The sequence below is a fragment of the Drechmeria coniospora genome, chromosome 02, assembly GCF_001625195.1.
Source record: "Drechmeria coniospora strain ARSEF 6962 chromosome 02, whole genome shotgun sequence".
NCBI lineage: Eukaryota > Fungi > Ascomycota > Sordariomycetes > Hypocreales > Ophiocordycipitaceae > Drechmeria > Drechmeria coniospora.
In genome coordinates this window covers 9,462,686-9,481,655 of record NC_054390.1, presented here as the reverse complement: position 1 = coordinate 9,481,655, position 18,970 = coordinate 9,462,686, and the positions used below count along the sequence as shown (strand labels likewise).

The 18,970-nt window shown below is 50.4% G+C and overlaps 8 protein-coding genes across 8 annotated transcripts; 3 read left to right on the top strand and 5 right to left on the bottom strand.

Annotated features, from left to right (window-relative positions):
* Positions 1 to 204: 204 nt before the first annotated feature.
* DCS_05724 (uncharacterized protein) lies at positions 205 to 593 on the bottom strand (the record flags this gene model as incomplete). The annotated part of the gene is made up of 2 exons (XM_040803026.1): positions 205 to 364; positions 421 to 593. 2 exons carry the CDS (start codon positions 591 to 593, stop codon positions 205 to 207), a joined length of 333 nt encoding a protein of 110 aa, XP_040658059.1.
* Positions 594 to 1,381: 788 nt separating this feature from the next.
* On the top strand, positions 1,382 to 2,562 carry DCS_05723 (uncharacterized protein; the record flags this gene model as incomplete). Its single annotated transcript, XM_040803025.1, has 3 exons — positions 1,382 to 1,431; positions 1,492 to 1,768; positions 2,113 to 2,562. The coding sequence occupies 3 exons, from the start codon at positions 1,382 to 1,384 to the stop codon at positions 2,560 to 2,562; spliced, it is 777 nt and encodes a 258-aa protein (XP_040658058.1).
* A 285-nt stretch (positions 2,563 to 2,847) lies between these two features.
* On the bottom strand, positions 2,848 to 4,529 carry DCS_05722 (uncharacterized protein; the record flags this gene model as incomplete). The annotated part of the gene is made up of 3 exons (XM_040803024.1): positions 2,848 to 3,854; positions 3,920 to 4,177; positions 4,244 to 4,529. The coding sequence occupies 3 exons, from the start codon at positions 4,527 to 4,529 to the stop codon at positions 2,848 to 2,850; spliced, it is 1,551 nt and encodes a 516-aa protein (XP_040658057.1).
* A 1,056-nt stretch (positions 4,530 to 5,585) lies between these two features.
* On the top strand, positions 5,586 to 5,929 carry DCS_05721 (uncharacterized protein; the record flags this gene model as incomplete). Its single annotated transcript, XM_040803023.1, has 2 exons — positions 5,586 to 5,673; positions 5,730 to 5,929. The coding sequence occupies 2 exons, from the start codon at positions 5,586 to 5,588 to the stop codon at positions 5,927 to 5,929; spliced, it is 288 nt and encodes a 95-aa protein (XP_040658056.1).
* A 1,759-nt stretch (positions 5,930 to 7,688) lies between these two features.
* On the bottom strand, positions 7,689 to 8,175 carry DCS_05720 (Aegerolysin; the record flags this gene model as incomplete). The annotated part of the gene is made up of 2 exons (XM_040803022.1): positions 7,689 to 8,013; positions 8,087 to 8,175. The coding sequence occupies 2 exons, from the start codon at positions 8,173 to 8,175 to the stop codon at positions 7,689 to 7,691; spliced, it is 414 nt and encodes a 137-aa protein (XP_040658055.1).
* Positions 8,176 to 9,580: 1,405 nt separating this feature from the next.
* On the bottom strand, positions 9,581 to 11,312 carry DCS_05719 (uncharacterized protein; the record flags this gene model as incomplete). The annotated part of the gene is made up of 8 exons (XM_040803021.1): positions 9,581 to 9,981; positions 10,044 to 10,110; positions 10,196 to 10,279; positions 10,353 to 10,441; positions 10,502 to 10,562; positions 10,612 to 10,690; positions 10,746 to 10,979; positions 11,038 to 11,312. The coding sequence occupies 8 exons, from the start codon at positions 11,310 to 11,312 to the stop codon at positions 9,581 to 9,583; spliced, it is 1,290 nt and encodes a 429-aa protein (XP_040658054.1).
* A 3,245-nt stretch (positions 11,313 to 14,557) lies between these two features.
* On the bottom strand, positions 14,558 to 15,040 carry DCS_05718 (uncharacterized protein; the record flags this gene model as incomplete). Its single annotated transcript, XM_040803020.1, has 2 exons — positions 14,558 to 14,882; positions 14,952 to 15,040. 2 exons carry the CDS (start codon positions 15,038 to 15,040, stop codon positions 14,558 to 14,560), a joined length of 414 nt encoding a protein of 137 aa, XP_040658053.1.
* A 1,879-nt stretch (positions 15,041 to 16,919) lies between these two features.
* DCS_05717 (uncharacterized protein) lies at positions 16,920 to 18,373 on the top strand (the record flags this gene model as incomplete). The annotated part of the gene is made up of 2 exons (XM_040803019.1): positions 16,920 to 17,148; positions 17,202 to 18,373. 2 exons carry the CDS (start codon positions 16,920 to 16,922, stop codon positions 18,371 to 18,373), a joined length of 1,401 nt encoding a protein of 466 aa, XP_040658052.1.
* Positions 18,374 to 18,970: the final 597 nt, after the last annotated feature.

Here is an 18,970-nt window from a genome sequence, read left to right as displayed (position 1 = left end):
CCGGAGCCGGCAGCTGCCTCTCATATTTGGCGTTGGAGTTGAATGGTTCTATTGTCGGCACCGCCAGCATGTGCGCGGCTTGATTCGAGCATTTTGCCTCTGTACTGGCTCAAGATCGCTCTCACGCTGCGAGTTTCTTTTGTGTTTTTGTGTGTCCGTCTCGTCGACGTACTGCACCGGGGACATTTCGTGTGGTGCCAGCCCTCATTTGTCCTTTTTGTCCGACAGTTCCTCCTCGTACCGATCCCATTTGGCCTTTTCACGCATCCACCGCCTCTGCATCCTCATCTGAACTTCATACTGTCTCAGGCGCCAATCTGCCTCGATCATGCCGCCCAGCACCATGCCGGACATTTGAAGATACCTGTCGCTGCCAGTCAGCTCGGGCCGTGGAGGGTGGTTCCGTCCATCAAACCGTACACCTTGAACTGCACCGTCGTGCCTTTATATATCGGCGACCAAACATAGCCAATGACACCGAGGAGGGCGGCGCCGGCTCCCCATTTCGCAGCTCCTATGAGAGCTCCTTTGCTGGCCTCCCACGCAGCGTCGTTGGCCTCTTCGCCTTTCAAGACATCGTGCGATCGTATCATGTCGAGCACGTCACCGTCAATGAAAGTACTGGCCTCGAACAAGGATGGAGAAAATCGAGACGTGGGGAGGGCGTGATGGAGGCACCATACCCTACGGATGCTAATGACGTAACAAAAAGACGTCAAGCGTATGAGAAGGAATCCCCAAAGAGTTGAGTTTTTTTGTTCGACGGCAAGGAGAACTCGAAGAGATGGTCAACTGGCACGACGCTTTCTCTATGCCTTGAGCTCCATTCAGCTCAGTATGTGGCAAAAGGTATTCGCCTACCCTTAGGTACCACATTCCTAGTCCAATCTAACATAGCAGAGAATGGTACCTGAAGGTAGGCAAATACTTTTTGACCCCCCACTGTAAGTAAGTAAAGGGTCGGATGAGTAATCACAGATCCGAGTACTCCGTACGGAGTACGGAGTACTCGGAACGTCATCTCGCTGACGAGGTTCAACCGGAGTTCAGCCGCACCCCGTTAAAGAGCACAAGACCTTTTACAAGCATAGTGGAGCAGCGGAGCTCGCAGCTCGGTACAAATACCCGCACCAAACGAAATCAACAAAACTCTCTTTTCCCAATTGCCTAGTCCGTCCGATTCTGAAGATGACACGACAGCACCAACGATGATCGCGTCAGCCTCGTTCTCCGTTTGGTGCTGTGGCTTCTGAAACGCTTGCGTCCTGCTGTGTGTGAACTGTTTTCTATTTTCCGCAACCTGCTTCTGCAACTTGACATATTCGTCGTTGTTTCTGGCCCTTCTTCGCGCTGAGCCTTGAAAGAAGCCTTGCTGCCCATCATGGCCGACCTGTCCATGGACAGCTACTGGCAGCTGCCAGCCATGGCTCGGTATGGAACCTTCCTCCCGGCCACCTTACCAGACGACCCATGCTAATGCATCGCGTACAGAACTGCCGCGACGGCTGCGTTTGCCCTCTCCATCTGCATCCACCTGGGACTGGTTCCAGGATGGTGGTTCGTCTGGTACCCGCGGTACCTGTGGATGATACCGCCTCAGATATGGCGTTTCATAACGTCGTTTCTCATCACAGGACCCAAGATGGGCCTGCTTCTCGACCCGTATTTTCTCTACTCGTACATGAGCCAGCTCGAGGTGAACAACCCGCGATTCCCCCGAAAGGAGGACATGATCTGGTACCTGATGTTTGTCGGCGGAACCATCATGGTAAGCTCAGCCTGGGTTTGCATTGGCCGACCTGTCCCCGTGCCCGTCCGTCCTTGTGCATTTTTCGAAGCAACTTCCCGAACCCCTCATCATATCTGCCCGGGTAGTGTTATGCCTCCACTACTATCACGGTTCCTGGAAATGAGGGAGAGTACCCCTACACTTCGTCCGACCCATCATTCGCATTCCGGGTCGGTTCGCGGTGTAGGCATGGTGGGATGTCTATATGGATGGCCCGTGTGATGCTTCATTCACTCGGGTGGTTTTTTAGCTCCCTACATTATTTCCCGCGTTCCCCGATGCCTTTGGATTCTGTGCCGAAGCGAAGCTGACGGCAGCCTCAGACGTTGATCTACCTCTCCGGCTTTGGCTTCACCAGCTTTCTCTCGGCCTTGATTGTGGCCATGTGCTACACGACGACGCAGGAACAGCGCGGCATGAAAGCCAACTACATGGTCGTCACCATACCTGCCCAGATGGCCCCATACGTCATGCTCCTGATGAACCTCCTCTTTCCCGGCGGCGCCATGAACTTGCTGTTGCAGATTCACGGCCTTCTCGCCGCTCATTTGTTTGACTTTTTGACCACGATTTGGCCCCAGTATGGTGGCGGGAAAAACCTACTGCCCACGCCTGCCTTTCTGACCACGGTCGTCGGTGGTTTTGTAGCTGTGCATCACCGTCTTGCAGTGGCTCTCGGTCTTCGTTCTCCGTATGACGTCGCGCCTTCTGGTTCGGGTTCAGCCGTCGCGGACAATTGGCGGGCAAGAGGTGCTGGTAAGCGACTGGGATGATTCAATGGCACATGGCAGACTTGGTTTGCATTACTTTGTACTTGTACTGCAGAGAATAAACGATGAAATACCTCGCGAAACCAATAAGCCGAACAGTCTCGTTCCCCTGTTCAAGGACGCTATCCGATTTCTTGTCGACTGCTCCAACGCCGCCCAGAACGCCGTCCATGCATTGCAGTTCATGAGTGCATGTTTAACCATCGAGGCTGTCCAAGTTTGCTTGCTTCATCACGTTGCATCGTCACGACCTAGTCCATCTGCGTGTGTGGCACTATCCAGTCATTATTATCCATATAAATCACTCTTGCCACTGCGCAAGGGAACCTCGATGTATTTGTCGTCCCCACAGCTCGGTTGCCGCAGGGGCGCAGGACGTTCGCGGCGGGCAGACCAAGTTGCCCCAATTTGTCCATTGTGGAACGCTGGGTCGTCCTGCATGACTGGGTGCGAGACTTGCATCTCGTGTCCTCGATGCACACCGCCGGGAGTCGCAATCTCCCCTGGCAGTGGCGGATTCTGGTCCCGATGTGGTGCTTGGAGTTTACGGAGAGAGGGGGGAATGAGGGAGCAAAGTTTGGCAAACTTTCCGTCTTGCGACGCGGATTTTGCAGTCGGACCAGGAGGTTGTCGGGGTGAGATTCGGGCCGAGTCTTCCGCCGCATTGAGATAGGCTTGGACGGCGAAGGAATCCGGTGTGTTGGTCCTCGGCTCATTGTGCACGGGAGCTGGGGTTGCCACAGGGGGGTGCAAGTTTGCTTGATTCGCCGTCCTGGACGAGGTTGGAGGGTTATATGCTTGGTGTGTCGGTATGGTGCTGCCTGAAGGCTCGGGGCCGGTGGCATTGCGGGAGCTACCACCTTGGTCACTCCTGTCGATTCCCACTCTCTCATAGTAATTATCAAACACGGTGTAAGGGGACGCTTTTTCGCCGGGGGGGTTATTGCTGGAGTCGCCGTCATTTGCTTGTGGTCGGTCCACACGTCCAGCAGTAGGGTACGAGACGTGAGGAGTGGCATGGAATTTATAGTATCGAGAACCATCCCACGTACCGCGCCACCTCTTGCGACAGAGGTGAATGGTGCACAAGGCAACAGCTGCCGAGGAAATGATGACGACGCCAATGACAATGCCGGCGATGGCGCTCGGAGTAAACTCACCTCGACCGCCTTGCTCGTGGTCGGCTGTCGGCTCGCCCATGGTAAGGGGCTTGGTAGCGAAGACGCTGCCACGGAGACGGAGAATGCTGCCATCTTGGGGATTCTGTCGACAGCCAGCTTCGAGAGCTGCCAAGACTAGTACATGTTAGCCAGCGCCAGGGATGGGTTTCGAGGGATGCCGTGGCAGGTGGTGCTCGTACAGTTGGAGAGATACGCCTGGCCTTCGGTCACTTGGAGGCAGAGGATACATGGTGTGAGGTTTGGTCCCATGAAGAGTCCGTCATTTGCCGTGCAATAGTCAAAGGCGCCGTTCGACACTGGTAGAAGACGGTCGGCCGTCAGCGGGGTCCGTAACGGCCTACATGCCTTGTCGATGTTGCATGCCGAATCCAAGGTGAAGTTCGGCGGTGGTTGTGGTTGCCCAAAGAGGCAAGTTCCGAGGCTATATCGCAAGCTGTCTGGGAGGGTTGGTTAGATGATGGCGGTCACGATACTTGCTTTCCTGATCAGCAGGCGCAACTTACAGATGTACCATTTGAGATCCGACTCGCCGCCGTCGACCTTGCTGCTGGTTTCAAGACATTCGAGACAAGTTTTAAACTTGATTCCCTTGTCCGTCGTCAGAAACTCGCGGTCTTGGCAGGCGATGTCGCTCGTGTTTGTATTCGAATCGGAGGCCTTGAACTCATCGCCGGTGGGAAAATCCAGGCAACGAAGGGCACAGGGCGAACCTGGAGTCACCTGGAGGGCGAAGAGAACGCGTGCGATGGCAAGGAAAAGTACGGCAACAGAGCATGACGATGAAGACATGTTTCCCTCGACCGGTGGTGGCAAAGTGCAAACGGAGTGAAGGAGGGGATGGCCAACATGAACAGGCCCAACGTCTCACATGACAGATTTCTGCCTTGCTCGCTCCGTCACTTTGGGGGGAGAAGAATCCAAGTTTGGATTGCGTCAAAGGTCGACAAAAATTCAGACGCCAACGGGGCGAGACGAGCGAACTGAGGCACAGTCTTGTGGTGCTATGAATCGAGACGCCCCGATGATGGGGGACGGGTGCTTGCCGAAACGAGAGGCAACAAGGCACCATCGGCCAGCGCACTGTAGATGCATTTATTCGTGCACTTCCGTGCAAGCATGGTTCGGTGCCACAGCTGCAACCAACGTCGTCAGCATCATCTTTTCAGGCGCTTATGGGCGGCGTCGAGGCAGCCTGCTGGCCGTCCTGTGTCCGCACCCAGGACATGGGTGGCAGACACAGGCTCGCACGACCAATGAGCCGTGAGCGTTTGGCCGTATGCAGCCACAAGGATGCATGCATCGCGGGCCAGGGGAGGGTGAAAACTGGTAAGGGCGGCAGCTGGCACAGTGGTTGGTTGAGATGCCGTTTGGCGGTTGACAAAACGAAGGATGAACCCTGGCGTGTCGCCTCGTCGAGAGGTCATCACGTTAGCGGAGCGAACCAATCAGAGGCCACGATTCACCACACACCTCAACCCGACACTCGCCAGTCATTATTGCGCGTCAAGTGGCAAGTCGGCCAGACACAATGCCTCAAAGGAAGGCAAATATCTGGGTGGTGCCCAAGGCGAATCGCGGGCGGCAGTGGCTACCGCAGATGCCATATCAAACGGCCTCCGAAGGCTTCGCTCACAACCAACAGGTGTTGACGGACGCCAACCTGCGACGGTGACTTGGATATAATGTGCTGGTCCATTTGCCAAAGAGTCGCCCACATGGACCAACAAATACTCTCTTCAGCATTCTTGAAACGGAAAAATGAGACACATTATACTCTTCGTCGCGCTCGCATTCGGCCATTTTTGCCAATGTTGCAAGGGCAGGACTTCCACCGTCGAAGCTCCCATGACTTCCACCATCGAAACTCCCGGTCAAGTGAAGCTGAAGAATATCGCCAATGCTCCGAACTGGCAGCTCCGGAATGTTACGAGGGGTTCGTGTGACTTTGGGCAGACATGATGACTTTCTGGCTAAGAGTGACGCTTTCAGACTTTACCAAAGAAAAGAAGATATCCATGAGCTTTCAAATCAACAGTGAAGGATACGAACCGGAATGGTTTTTCCTGCAAGTGAACGTGACACGCGAGGCCAAGGATGCATCCTTTTACAAGCCATGCGACCCCGGCGGCAATTTCTCCGTCTCGTGGAGTTTTGTCGGCGAAACAACCGGCTCCATGGTGCTCTGGTAGTGAGTATTCGAGCCCTACAACCTGGAGCAATCTCTAGGCTGCATCGCATTGACACGTACGATAGTGTACCGGATATCCGACGCGCTTGGTTTGCTTGGCCTGAGGTGAATAAGTCCACGAAGCTAAAGGACTCTGGTCCAGAACCTCACCTGGGAGTATAAATGGTATGAACCGAATTAATTCGGTCCAAGTCGTCGTCACGAAGGGTGGAAAGGTGCAAGAACGGCAGCCGGCATCGTCAGGCTCGGTGCGATTGCCCCTTGGTGGGAGAGAAAGCAAAGCACAAGCGTCTGCTTTGCATCGTTGGGAGCTGTCGGTATTCGATTGTAAGGAGAAGGGAACGGCAGGGAGCATATATATATATATTTATTTATGTATATATATATATATTGCTACACACACACATATATATATATATGTTGCTATACATATATAAATACATATATATTGCTATACATATATATATACATATATATTGCTATACATATATATATACATATATATTGCTATACATATGTATATATATATATATATTGCTATACATATGTATATATATATATATATTGCTATACATATATATATATAGAGAGAGAGAGGGCAGCTGTAATGGATGGGCCCGTTTGGAGAGATGTAACAAACCCGTCCGTTACGGCTACGACGAGTGTGGCATTGTAATATTCGCCGTATACCCAGGCTGTGTGGTCCAATCTGTTAGTGCCAGGATCCGGGCCAACCATTGTCTGGCTTCAAATTCTACGTAATAGTGATTAATGTCATGCAGTTGGCTATGCATCCTGCTAGGGGCACGTATCTGTGATATTCAACGATCCATGTCTCCTCCACTAATGCTAATGTACAAATATCAACCGTGTTCTTATACCCTTGTGCGCCCCAGCGCACGTGACTTAGCGGCATCGCACGTGATAGGGCTCCCTTGCTTTGGGCGCGCTAGCGCACGTGACTTAGCGGCATCGCACGTGATGTGCGCCCTCGCTCATGTAGGGGGCCGCCTTCATCGCCGCGAGCCGTTGCTTGGGCAGCGCCCAAGTAAACATACGGGGTGTAACCCCTAACACCAGGCTCCTGGCCAAGGTTGTCTGGGCCATCGTTGTGCCTGTTTCGGTAATGATAATCCTTGTACGGAGTAAAGCGGCCTATTGTGTATAGAGGCGGCGCAATCATGCTCGTGCCGGCCCGAGGAGGCGCCCCAACCAAGGCTTCACAGCTCATCAAACGCGGTCGACAAAGGCCTCCATGACTGGAGTACTTCCTTTCCACTCAACTTGCATAACTTACGCATCATACAACTGTACCACCAGTACAAGTAGTATCAAATCCACTGCTCAATAATAACCCTAGGCATAGTTGGCATCTTAAAACGTGCGAGGAAAATGGACCTATGGCACAGGTATCAATATATTGTCGTTGCTGGAGCTGTACACACTTGGACGAGTCTGTTTTTGAAGACAAAGCTGGCTCAAGCGCCAGCACTAGCACATGTCTATTAGGCGCAATAAGAATGGACCGACACGCTCAGGGATCTTGTCCTCATGCTACGCGATAGGACTTCCTGGCGGCAACTCGGGAATCGCAGGCTTCACCGTGGTCGTTCAGTCAGTCACGATATGATCAGGGACAATGATGAATTTGGGATTCAGACAAACAAAATCTATGCAGGGCGATGAAATGTATATACACCATAGGTACATGACGGAACCATCCTTGCATGAATAGCCGTTCTAATCAGGGGACGTCCAACTTAACTATCCCGGATGACAATGTGCACTGCGCCAATGGCTCCGCTTCTAGCGATGTATGATGAATTCATCACATGGTACGTAGCGCTATCGTCGACGTGTACGTCAAAACTGTTCGACTTTGAGCCCCAGGGACAGTCCCAGGAGACTTGGCAAATCTTCTTGTCGTTGCTGTCGTAAAGGTCAAATCTGCCCTCCGTGCCTGAGGAGGCATCGGAGCGCCCGCACGATTTGACCATTTCGATGGTACCCGGGGCGACGACGATACTATTCACACCTGTCGCTGATATCTCATTGTCCTTATCGTGGCCTTCCCAGAACTTGCCCCTAGAGCCTAGTTAACGAAAAGCAGCTTCAAGTCAAAGGTTTAGGGTGAACAAGAGAGAGAGTCTCGACGTACCAGTTGAGCTCGGCATTCTTAACTTTGATGTCCTTGCCAGGCTTTATGGCGTTGACAATGGTGACAATGATCCACTGGGCGTATGCCATGATTGAGATTGGAATAAAAGAACCTTGTGGCAAGCAAGTTGTTGAGACTCGGTAATAACAATGGCAGCAAAAGAAAACCAGTTCCAAAATATTACGGTGGTGCAAGGCATGCACTTTATAACAGATACGATGTGCGCAAGATTGGGACGCGGGTGCAAATATAAATACAAAGGACACCCTACGCATTCATCGAGGCCGGCTGATTATGCCGAAACAATACAAGTAGGTTGTCCACAAATAGATACACTTGAGCGTGTGATTATCCCTTCACCGCGATCCGTACGGGTTTGTTATCTTCGCCGCTGTTATTCTCACGGTACACAGTGGACAAGGCCAAATAGGATCGGTACAATATAGTCGTTATCGACATCCCCTTGCAATTTTCACCCGTATTAACCGTTTTTAAAATGTCATAAGTACATAACCATCTACCTTATCTACGGTATCTACCCGACTGCTCTCCATAATTATCATAATTAACTACATATGTATGGCTAGAATTAATGCCGGGATGCCGCAATTTGTTTGGTATTCCCCGCCCCTCGACTCGTGATGCCTTTTACCCCACAACCCACTACAATAGGTCGTATGTTAAAATGTCGTATATTTGACTCATGTCGTATATTTCGCGTATGACCTATATTTAACGTGTGCCGTATATTACTGTATTAATATGTCGTATACTTAACTCATGTCGTATATTTAGCGTATGACGTATGTTTAACGTGGTTCGTATACTTAACGTGACCGAAATTACGGTCATTCCACGGTTGATTGCGCAGACACAGTTGATTCAACCTGTGGTGTATAGTTAATCAAACGTGGTGAATGAAATAATACGGTATGGAGTACATCAAGAATCTCGTGTAGTAATATTAGTATTGAAGCAGATCAGCAGGTATGAAAGTGTACCGGGTTCCGTGCCTCTTGCAGGGCTAAGCCACTTGTCATTCTGAACTGTTTCGAACAGATGACAATGCGGAAGCCATCGTGGTGGATCTGAGGCTATCGAATTGAAAATCAGGTTGAGCTGCTTGAATCGACCGACGTGACTCCAACGTCAAAAGAATGGAAATAGTTGAGGTTGAGCTAGAACCAACTTATCATGCTAAGGCTACAATAGACGAGGAATCATGGCAGGAAGAAATGGAAGCATGACAACGCGTCAGCAATGCACCTAGGACTAGTGTTGACTCTCCATAATGGCCTTGCACTGCTGCTACATTCGTCTGTGGCTGGAAATAGCCCAGTCTCCCTTTACATGTCCCAACCACGCTCCATCACTCGGCAAGCAGCCATCCTGCCACCCACTCAACCCAGACCAAGGCCTCCAAGGACAAAGCGCAGGCTGTGAGCGTGTTTTAGGGCACCAAGAAAGCAAATCTTGCCAGCATTCTGGACACTGTTAGGCAGGAGCCTTCGCCAAGACAGGATTGACATAAAAGGAGAAAAGCGTCAAGTCTTGCCGCCGAAAAAATCGCGACATTTGGGTCGTCGGCAGTGCTCGGCGGACCGGCACAAATATCCTTTCCGGGTTTTTGTAATCCAGCGTAATGATGGGTCCATCCGGAATCACCGTGACAGTGACTGCCATGTCGACGACGCCGCGGATGGGCTTTTGAAACACCCAGAGCTCGCGCAGGGTTTCATAGCCGGGGGTTTTTTCGCGCCCGATGACGACTTCATACTGATCGCCGTTGGACTTGCCGGCAAAAATGAGGTTGGCAGTTCCGGGGATCTTGGGAAAGTCATAGGCGTCGATGACAAAGAGCTGTTTTGCCCGCGGCCTGAGCGTCGTGTCGATGACTACATCAGGCCAACTTCATTAGCTTTGGATGCAAGAGAGATTCGACCGAGTTGAAGCGTACTGTCTGTGGTGCCGCCATTGCGCAGATAGAGTCGCTGGCCAATGTATCGTGTCGTCTGGACAGTGCTCTGTTTCCGTGAGTACAACAACGATTAGCCTAGGCTTACCCCAGGACTGCCTGCACGGAAGATGATGAAAAGGACATATTCCTACAACTAATTCTCCCTGGAACCGGGAAGGGTTTTCGACTTGGGGCTTTGTCTTTGCCCTGCTCGGATTTGCGTTGACACTACTGACCTGTGCTCGAAAGGTTAGCCATCATGATATGTAGATTGAGGCAGCATCGTAATTCTCGTTGATGTCAACTCACCCAGTTCCTAATGGTCTCAAGTGCATTGCTTGAACGATCATCCAGCTGATCTCTTATCTCTCTACCTCCGATGTATTTCTCCGCCGGGACTTGCCAAGATATACGTCAGAAAGCCATATCTTGTACGTCGTCATGATGATGCAGCTTACTGTTTCGAATCATATGTTGGGCGCTGAGGTAGCTTTGGTAGTCGTGGAACACAGACCAACTCTAATTGGGTCACTAGGGATTCATACTACATTCACAACGGCTTACTTACCCGGTCAATTGCTCCAGAGTAGTCGATGGGCGTGAATTTGTTGAACCCTTGAATAGTGTCATACCGTTCAAGCCGCGCGCTAGGCAATATAAGTCTCGACGATCATCATCTTGCCACTGCGAGGAGACACCCACAATCGCTTCCAGTTATGCTTCTGTGCATCGGCAAGAAACGCATCGGCGCGCATCTTGACTTGGAGAAGCTCATCGTCCTTGGACTCCACGGCTGGGCCTTTCATTTCACTAGGGGTTCCCACGTAATGAAGGTGTACCTTGATGTTTGTGTTCTTTTGCACTCTTTCCATGTTGGATTTGACCTTTTGATTGACGGCTACTTCTGCCCCGTACGCAGTAAAGGCGATTTCGGCGCTGCATTTGCAAATAAGCACGATGCTGAGGATACGGTCATCGATGCCTTGACACTCACGCTTGCTCAACTTCTCGTTGTTTGGTCTTGTCGGAGGTCATGATGGAGACGCGGGCATACAGAGCTCCTCCCTCGACAAAGCCTGCCGGCATATTAGGCATACTCCCCTGGTGCAGGGAGGAGTCAACCTTACCACTAATGAAACGGTCGCAGTACGTCGTTTGGGTGTTGTTTAGGATTCCGATGTTGTTCAGTTTAAAGGTCTTTTTGGGAGTAGACTGGCGTCGAATGTCTACCTTGACGAGATACGTCAAGAAACTAGACTCAAACTGCATCGTAACTTGGTCTCAGACATGCTCATTGTTGTGGCCAGAGTTGCGCACGATGCTGACCTCATTTTTATCGAGAAATTTGGCACTGAAACTACCACCTTTATTGAGAGCTTTGATGCTACCCCCGGCGCTTATATCGAGCAAGTCAACAAATTTCCTGTTTTCAAATGATTCAAAAATCAGCGCTCCAAACGGCCATCTGCATGAAGTCGAGACAAGTGACAGACTCATAGCTCGTCATCTTTTCGGCAAAGTATGCCACTTCAACGGCAGGGGGCCCAGGGTTTGGGACTTCTGAAACTTCGACAGCATTATGCATACATCCCTGGCGAAGGAACGTGTTGAACCTATGTGGAAGAGCTGGTCAGCATGGAGATGTTGGAGGGTATTGGTGAGGCAGGCATCCTTGCCCTTGGCCCTCGGTCATTTCATCATCAAAAGGGACCAAATCCTCGCCTGCCTGAGCGAACGGAGCTAACAGAGTTGACGTGGCGAGCACGGCCAGCCTGAGCAGCCAGTTGTTTTGCCGCATGATTGCGCGAGTCTGGAGCAGGGTGTTGACGCGTTGATTGGATGCGTGAAGAGAGGGAATGATGATTATTCACGACTCCGAGACGGCAAGCGAAGAAAGATGTCAAGAGCTTTCGACTGTCTTAAAGAGGTTGCGGTCAAGGCAAGTTACCATGCGTGGAGTTGAATGGGAATGGCAAACGTGAGCGCCATGCATGCAAGTACGCAGGTGGCAATAGTATCGTTGGCAAGTTCGTACATGTGACACGATTTGTAGAAATGACATGCTTGAATCCATCCGATACGTGGACAAGGTGAGAGACTCCAGTTACGCCTGTCAAGGCCATCCTTAACGAGCCGAAGCTCGTCAACGCGGCAGTGCCGGGTTTGCCGGATCCTGTCACCATGTTCCGTGATGGACCAATGAAGCAGAGCAGAGGGAGTTGCCGCGCCGCAACGCCAAGGCTTATCTTCACGAGGTTGAGTTTACATCGCTCATATATCCTCATGTCATGTTACCAAAGTACATGATGAGACGGTAAGCCTAGGGCTTTTGGTGCCGAAATTCGTACGAAGTTCATCATACTGGTAAGCCTCGCACCCTGACTTGCGTTGTCGCCGTATTGTATGATGCCCCCCCTTTTCTCGCGTCTGAGAAACGATGCCCCAGCCGACTGGTTATGGCCGTGACGGGTTAACCATACAAAGATACGGATACGATGGTTAGATTTGGTACCGACTGAACCACTACCTTGGTTATCATGGGGAAGATGATACGAAGGGCAGATTTTCTCCATTATATTTCATCAGTCTCCACATTACTCTTGGCGAGAATCCTGGCATGTTAGTAAACAAGGGTGAGGCAGTTCATCCACGACGTTTACCGAGCAACTATTTATAGCGCTTTCCAAATTGCAGCAGATCGTCTCCATGGCTTACCCAGAGCTGGACGAGTTTGGCTATTCATGCGGCAGCAGTGCCGTAACGATATGACATGCTTCGTTTTCTCTCGTCCAAGTAGCTGGAAGCAATGTTCTATTTCTGTAGGGTGGTAAAAATGTCGAATCAATCTGCACGAGTAGCACTACCAAAACTGAATCGTCGCTTTTGTCGAGTGACTGTGTTTCCTTTATCGAAATTGGGAGAATCAAAGTTATCCCCGCAAACTAGTTACGCGAGCAATACGAATACTCCCCTTGACCGGAGATTAGTATTGTTCGCGTGACGACTTCTAGGGTGGTGATTTGGCCCGGCCTCTGGTGGGTCGGCGACTTCCTACTGCAGCCGTTGAGAGTAAGCAACCTGTCTTGTCACCTTGAGTGTCCTCGAACTTGGCCTCGTTCCATGCATCTACCTGTTCAGGACTTGGTTAGAACAGTACTTCGGTTGGTCATCGTATCCCGGCGGCCCTTAAGCATAAAGCTGACCCCTTTTCAGTATCGCAAGTCTATATCTCGAGGACGGACGAATCGTACGACATGCTCTCGACGTGGGTTGCCTCTCAAGGACTGCAACACTCGGCCCGCTCCACCGTGGCCCGTGTAGGCGGCGGCCGCAACGACCAGGAGGATAAGAAGAAGCCCCTAACAACCAGAAGGAGAAGATCTCTAGTTGTACGATTGACTACTCCACAAGGGTAGATGTATTTGTAAACAAAGAGGGGAGGTAGTTGGTAAGTAGACTACCCAAATAGGATACTATCCTATTGTTACTGCTACTAGTAGTAACTACCAGCAGTACTGCTGCTAGCCAATATACTATACTATACTGCAAGGTAAGTATAGGTAAGTATATCGAGCATACTACAGTATACTGCAAGGCAAGTATAGATAAGTATATCGAGCATACTACAGTATACTGCAAGGCAAGTATAGGTAAGTATATCGAGTTAACTAATCGTACTCAACATACTATTTCTCCTTCCTAAGCGACTGGCGGCAGTACTACTGCCAGCCAACTTACTACTACAATACGACCTGTACTAATAGTAATATCCAGTCGACCACTTGAGCCAAATTGATAGGAATACTAATTGCCATTCTCCCAACCGCTACTAGCCGTTGCCAGCCAGCAGTACTACTGCTAGCAATTCCAACTATAATACAGAGACAACCAAACAGTTGACTTATGGTACGGCTAAACAGGCAACCTACCTATGGTATGATTGAATAGGCAGCTTACCTATGGTACGATTGAACAGTCGACCTACTACATGGTACGATTGAACGGGCGATCTACTGTGTGGTACGATGGACTAGCTATCTGATCCGACAAGACTCGTATACGCGCATGTTCCAACGGCAGCTGTAATGAATGGGCCCGTTTGGAGAGATGTAAAAAACCCGTCCGTTACGGTTACGATGAGTGTGGCATTGCAATATTCGCCGTGTACCGAGGCTGTGTGGTTCAATCGTGTTAGTGCCAGGATCCGGGCCAACCATGGTCTGGGTTACCTGTTTGGGTAATAGTGATTATAGTAATGCAGTTGGCTATGCATCCTGCTAGGGGTAGTATAGTTCTTGTATCAGGCTCCTGGCCAAGGTTGTCTGCTTTACCGTGGTTTCCCCAGCAGGCCGTCCAGTCAGTCACGGTATGATCAAGGACAACGACGAAGTTGGGATACAGGCATACGGAAACTATCCAGAACGAATAATAAAATATTTAAAATATATCTACACCATAGGTACATGACGTATGATTATTGCATGATTAGCCGTTCTAATCGGGGGACATCCAACTTAATTATCCATGATAAAAATCTGCATTGTGCCAATGGCTCCACTGCGAACGACAAACGATGGCTTAATCACTTTGTACTTAGCTTCATCGTCGACTTCCACCTCAAAACTGTTCGACTTTGAGCCCCAGGGACAGTCCCAGGAGACGTGGCAAATCCTCTTGTTGTTGCAGTCGTAAATATCAAATGTACCCTCCGTGCCTGAGGCGGCATCGGAGCGCCCACACGCTTGCACCTGTTCGACTTGGCCTCGGGCGACAACGATTTCGTTCACAGTGCTAGCTGATATCTCATCGTCCATATTCTCACCATCCCAGAACTTGCCCCTAGAGCTTAGTTAACGAAAAGCAGGTTCAAGTTAAAGGTATAGGGTAAACAAGAGAGTCTCGACGTACCAGCTAATGTCGGCATTCTTGACTTTGATGTCCTTCCCAGACTTCAAGAAGTTGACAATAGTAACAATAATCCACTGGGCGTATGCCATGGTTGATGATATGGAATGAAAGAACTTTGTAGCAAGTTGTTGAGACTCGGCAATAATAGTAACAGTAAAAGAATATCAGTTCTAGAATGACTGGTACGATTGTGCCGTGGGGAGGGGATATGCTAGGTGCAAGGCATGCACTTTATATACGATACGGCATGCGCAAGATTTGGACGTGGGTGCAAATAGAAATACGAAGTACACCCTACGCATTCATTGAGGCCGGCTGATGTTGCTGAAACCATACGGGTCGCATGTCCACAAATGGATATATTTGATTGCGTGACTATCCCTTCACCACGGTCCGTTGATTGAGCAAAGAGACGCCCGTGACGGAGAGTGCCGGCTCGGTTTTGTAATCTTGGCCGCTATTATTCTCACGGTACACAGTGAACAAGGTCAAATCGTCATCGACATCCCCTTGCAATTTTCACATCGCCTCGAGGATCAGAAAATTACCCCCGAGGTCTTCTGCTATACTCCGTATGCTCGACAACATCCTCGGCCGCCTTGCTGCAACCCCATCCATAGCGCTTTGTTACAGCCTCTAGATTTTTGATGCGCCGTTTTTTTAATCGTATTAACCGTATTCGAGATGCCATACATGACCATCTTTGTTATCCAAGGTACGCTATATAGCCGATCGCTCTCCATGATTATCTTAATTATCCAAGCACATGTATGGCTAGATTTAGTGTCGGGATGCGGCATTTTTTGGGGTATTCCCCGCCCCTCGGCTCGTGATGCCGTTTTACCTACAATGTGTCGTATATTAATATGTCGTACATTTAACGAATGTCGTATATTCAACGTATGTGCATGGTTAACGCATGTGTATGGTTAACGTATGTCGTATAGTCAACGTATGTCGTTTAGTTAACGCATGGTATAGTTAAAGTGGCTGAAATTACTACAGTTAATTAATCCACCTTGTGGTGTATAATTAATCAAACGTGGTGAATGGAATAGTACGGGATGGATTATTACGGAGTCCTCGTCACTGCCAACGCTCGATTATGCTGGCGAGGTTCACAAAGTTACAGTAAATTTGCATTCCGTTCTTTGTTTATGACGCTTCATTAAATAAGGAGTCGAAAGCTGTTAGATATGCCGTAGGAGGACAAGAAACGGAACAGCGGCTGTCAGATTATTCCATCAACCTAGCATTTGCGTTGAGTTGCGTCAACAGCTTACTTGACATTTTTCGTAGAGAGATCAACAAAATCTGAACTAATAGCGTCAATTTAATGTCTCTGAGCTACCGGTATTCATCAAGAGCCTTGCTCCTAATCGTCCAGTCCTCCGGCTTACTCCCCCATTACTCTTGGCGAGAAACCAATCGAGTTCATGCATCGGCATGTATGACAAGGATGAGGCAGTTCATCCCCAACTTTTACGGGCAAACTAATTATACCGCACTTTAAATTGCAGAGCAGATTGTCTCCATAGCGTACCCACAGCTAAACGAGTTTGGCTATTCATACAGCAGTAATGCCATAACAATACGAAATACTTCGTATTTTCTCGTCCAAGTAGCTGGAAGAAATGTTCTATTCTTCGTACTGCGGTGGGGTGGCAAAAGTGTCGATTCAATTTGTAGGAGTAGCACTGCCAAAACTGGATCGTTAGTTACTCTTGTCAAGTGACTATTGACCGACATTGGGAGAAAATCAAAGTTGTCCCCGCAAACTCGCGACGCGAACAATACTAATACTCCCCTTGGCCGGAAAGGGCTTCTAGGGTGGTGACTTGGCCCGACTTCTGGTGGGTTGGCGACTTGCTACCGCAGCTGTTGAGAGTCAGCAACCTGTCTTGTCACCTCGAGTGTCCTCGAACTTGGCCTCGTTCCATGCAAGTTGCTTTAATGCCAAACAACAGCATGTCGGCCGCTACAGTCGCCGGTCAGTCTATAGACTGGGCAACGTCGATGCTCGTCAGCAAGTCAGGTCCTTTCGGAGTCTTTTCGACTGGTTTATCCATCCTTACCGGTTGGAACCCATTCTCTTGGAACCCGGACACGTACACGGCCATCTTGTGTCTCGTGGGCGTTTTCGCCTTTCTCAAAAACTACATGTGCCAGTTCAGGACTTGGTTGGAACAACACTTTAGTTGGTCATCGTGTCCCAGCGGCGCCCAAGCATGAAGCTGACCCCCTTTGCAGCGTCGCAAGTCTACATCTCGAGGACGGACGAATCGTACGACATGCTCTCGACGTGGGTTGCCTCTCGAGGACTGCAACACTCGGCCCGCTCCACCGTGGCCCGCGTGGACGGCGGCCGCAACGACCAGGAGGATAAGAAGAAGCCCCTGACGTTTGCTCCCTGGAACGGGAGCTTCTTCTTTCTCTACAAGGGGAGCGTCGTATCCTACAGCACCCACTTGCGAGACAACGGCCTGCAAAAGGAGGAAGAGGTTGTCCTCGGATGCTTCGGTCGATCATCGACGATACTGAAGACGCTGCTGCAAGAGTGTCGGGTGGAATACTTGGGGCAGATTGAAGACAAGACGACCATTTTCGAAAACCGCGGCGACGCGTGGATGAAGATGGTGACGAGAGAAACCCGGCCATTGTCGACCGTCATCGTCGACGAGCAAAAGCAGCTCCTCGTGGAGGATGCGCGCGACTTCCTCAGCACCAAGACGCGGAAATGGTTCGCGCAACGTGCGCTTCCATATCGCCGGGGGTACCTGCTCCACGGCCCCCCCGGGACGGGCAAGTCGAGCTTTAGTCTTTCCATTGCCGGGGAGCTTGGTCTCGACGTCTACATTGCCCACATCCACGATGCGAGTGACCAGACGCTCAAGAGTCTGTTTTCCAAACTTCCGCAGAGATGTGTCGTGCTGCTCGAAGACATCGACGCCGTCGGCATCACGCGCTCCTCCAAAGGGCTCCAAGAGGCCGCCACGACGTGGGCGGGCACTTTGTCTGGGCTGCTGAATATCCTTGACGGCGTGTCTTCGCAGGAGGGTCGGCTCTTGATCATGACGACGAACCACGTTGAGAATCTGGACGAGGCGCTTATTCGGCCAGGCCGAGTCGACCTCAAAGCTGGATTCCAGCTAGCCGACGCGAACGCCATACGTCGGATTTTTGCCTTTGTTTTCCACCAAGACACAACGGAGGCTTCGACAAGCCGCGGGCACGAGGTCGATCCGACGCTGGAGACGATGGCCAAAAGCTTTGCCGCCAGGGTCCCGGAGCACGAGTTTAGCCCTGCCGAAGTGATTTCCTACCTCTTACAGTACAAGCACTCATTGGCGGCTGCTGTTGAGAATGCAGAGGAATGGGTTGCAGCGATGAGGAAGGAGAAGAGAGACAAAGTGTTGAAATAGGCGTGCTTGGCGTCGTGAGGCCCGAGTTGCCGAGGGACATTACCATCTGCGTACATGCTTGTGGTTGAATATCAGCTACTCCGAACTTGATCCCCCCCCGAACAGTAATCATGATTGCAAGTACAGCTGAATTCTGGGTCCACGTGCTAGAGGGTTTCACGTCCAATCCGACGGACGCGGTCGAAAGGGCCTTCAAGAGAAGGTACACGTAGCACTCTCGCTTCGAGATTGAGCATGTCAGGAAGGGCGAGCGTTGAGTTGCCCAGATTTGAAGCTACTTTGATCTGGACCGACGAGTTGCCGTCATTGTCGGTTCGGTTCTGGGGGGAGCTGGTAGCAAGAGATCTCTTTCAATGAATCAAATTGGTACGAAGGGAGGAAGAAGAAAGAGGATGCAGTGACGCGGCCTATTTTAATCGCACCTGGGATCCAATATGCGCACGGGTCACGTGCATCCAAGTAATATTACAAATGTGTTATGTAAGCGTTATTTACTACTACTGTAAACATATTTCGCATACAATATTACAATAAAGGCTATTTCATTTGTTGAGACGTATGCTCCGATGGAACAAGGCAACGTATAGTGTGACAGCA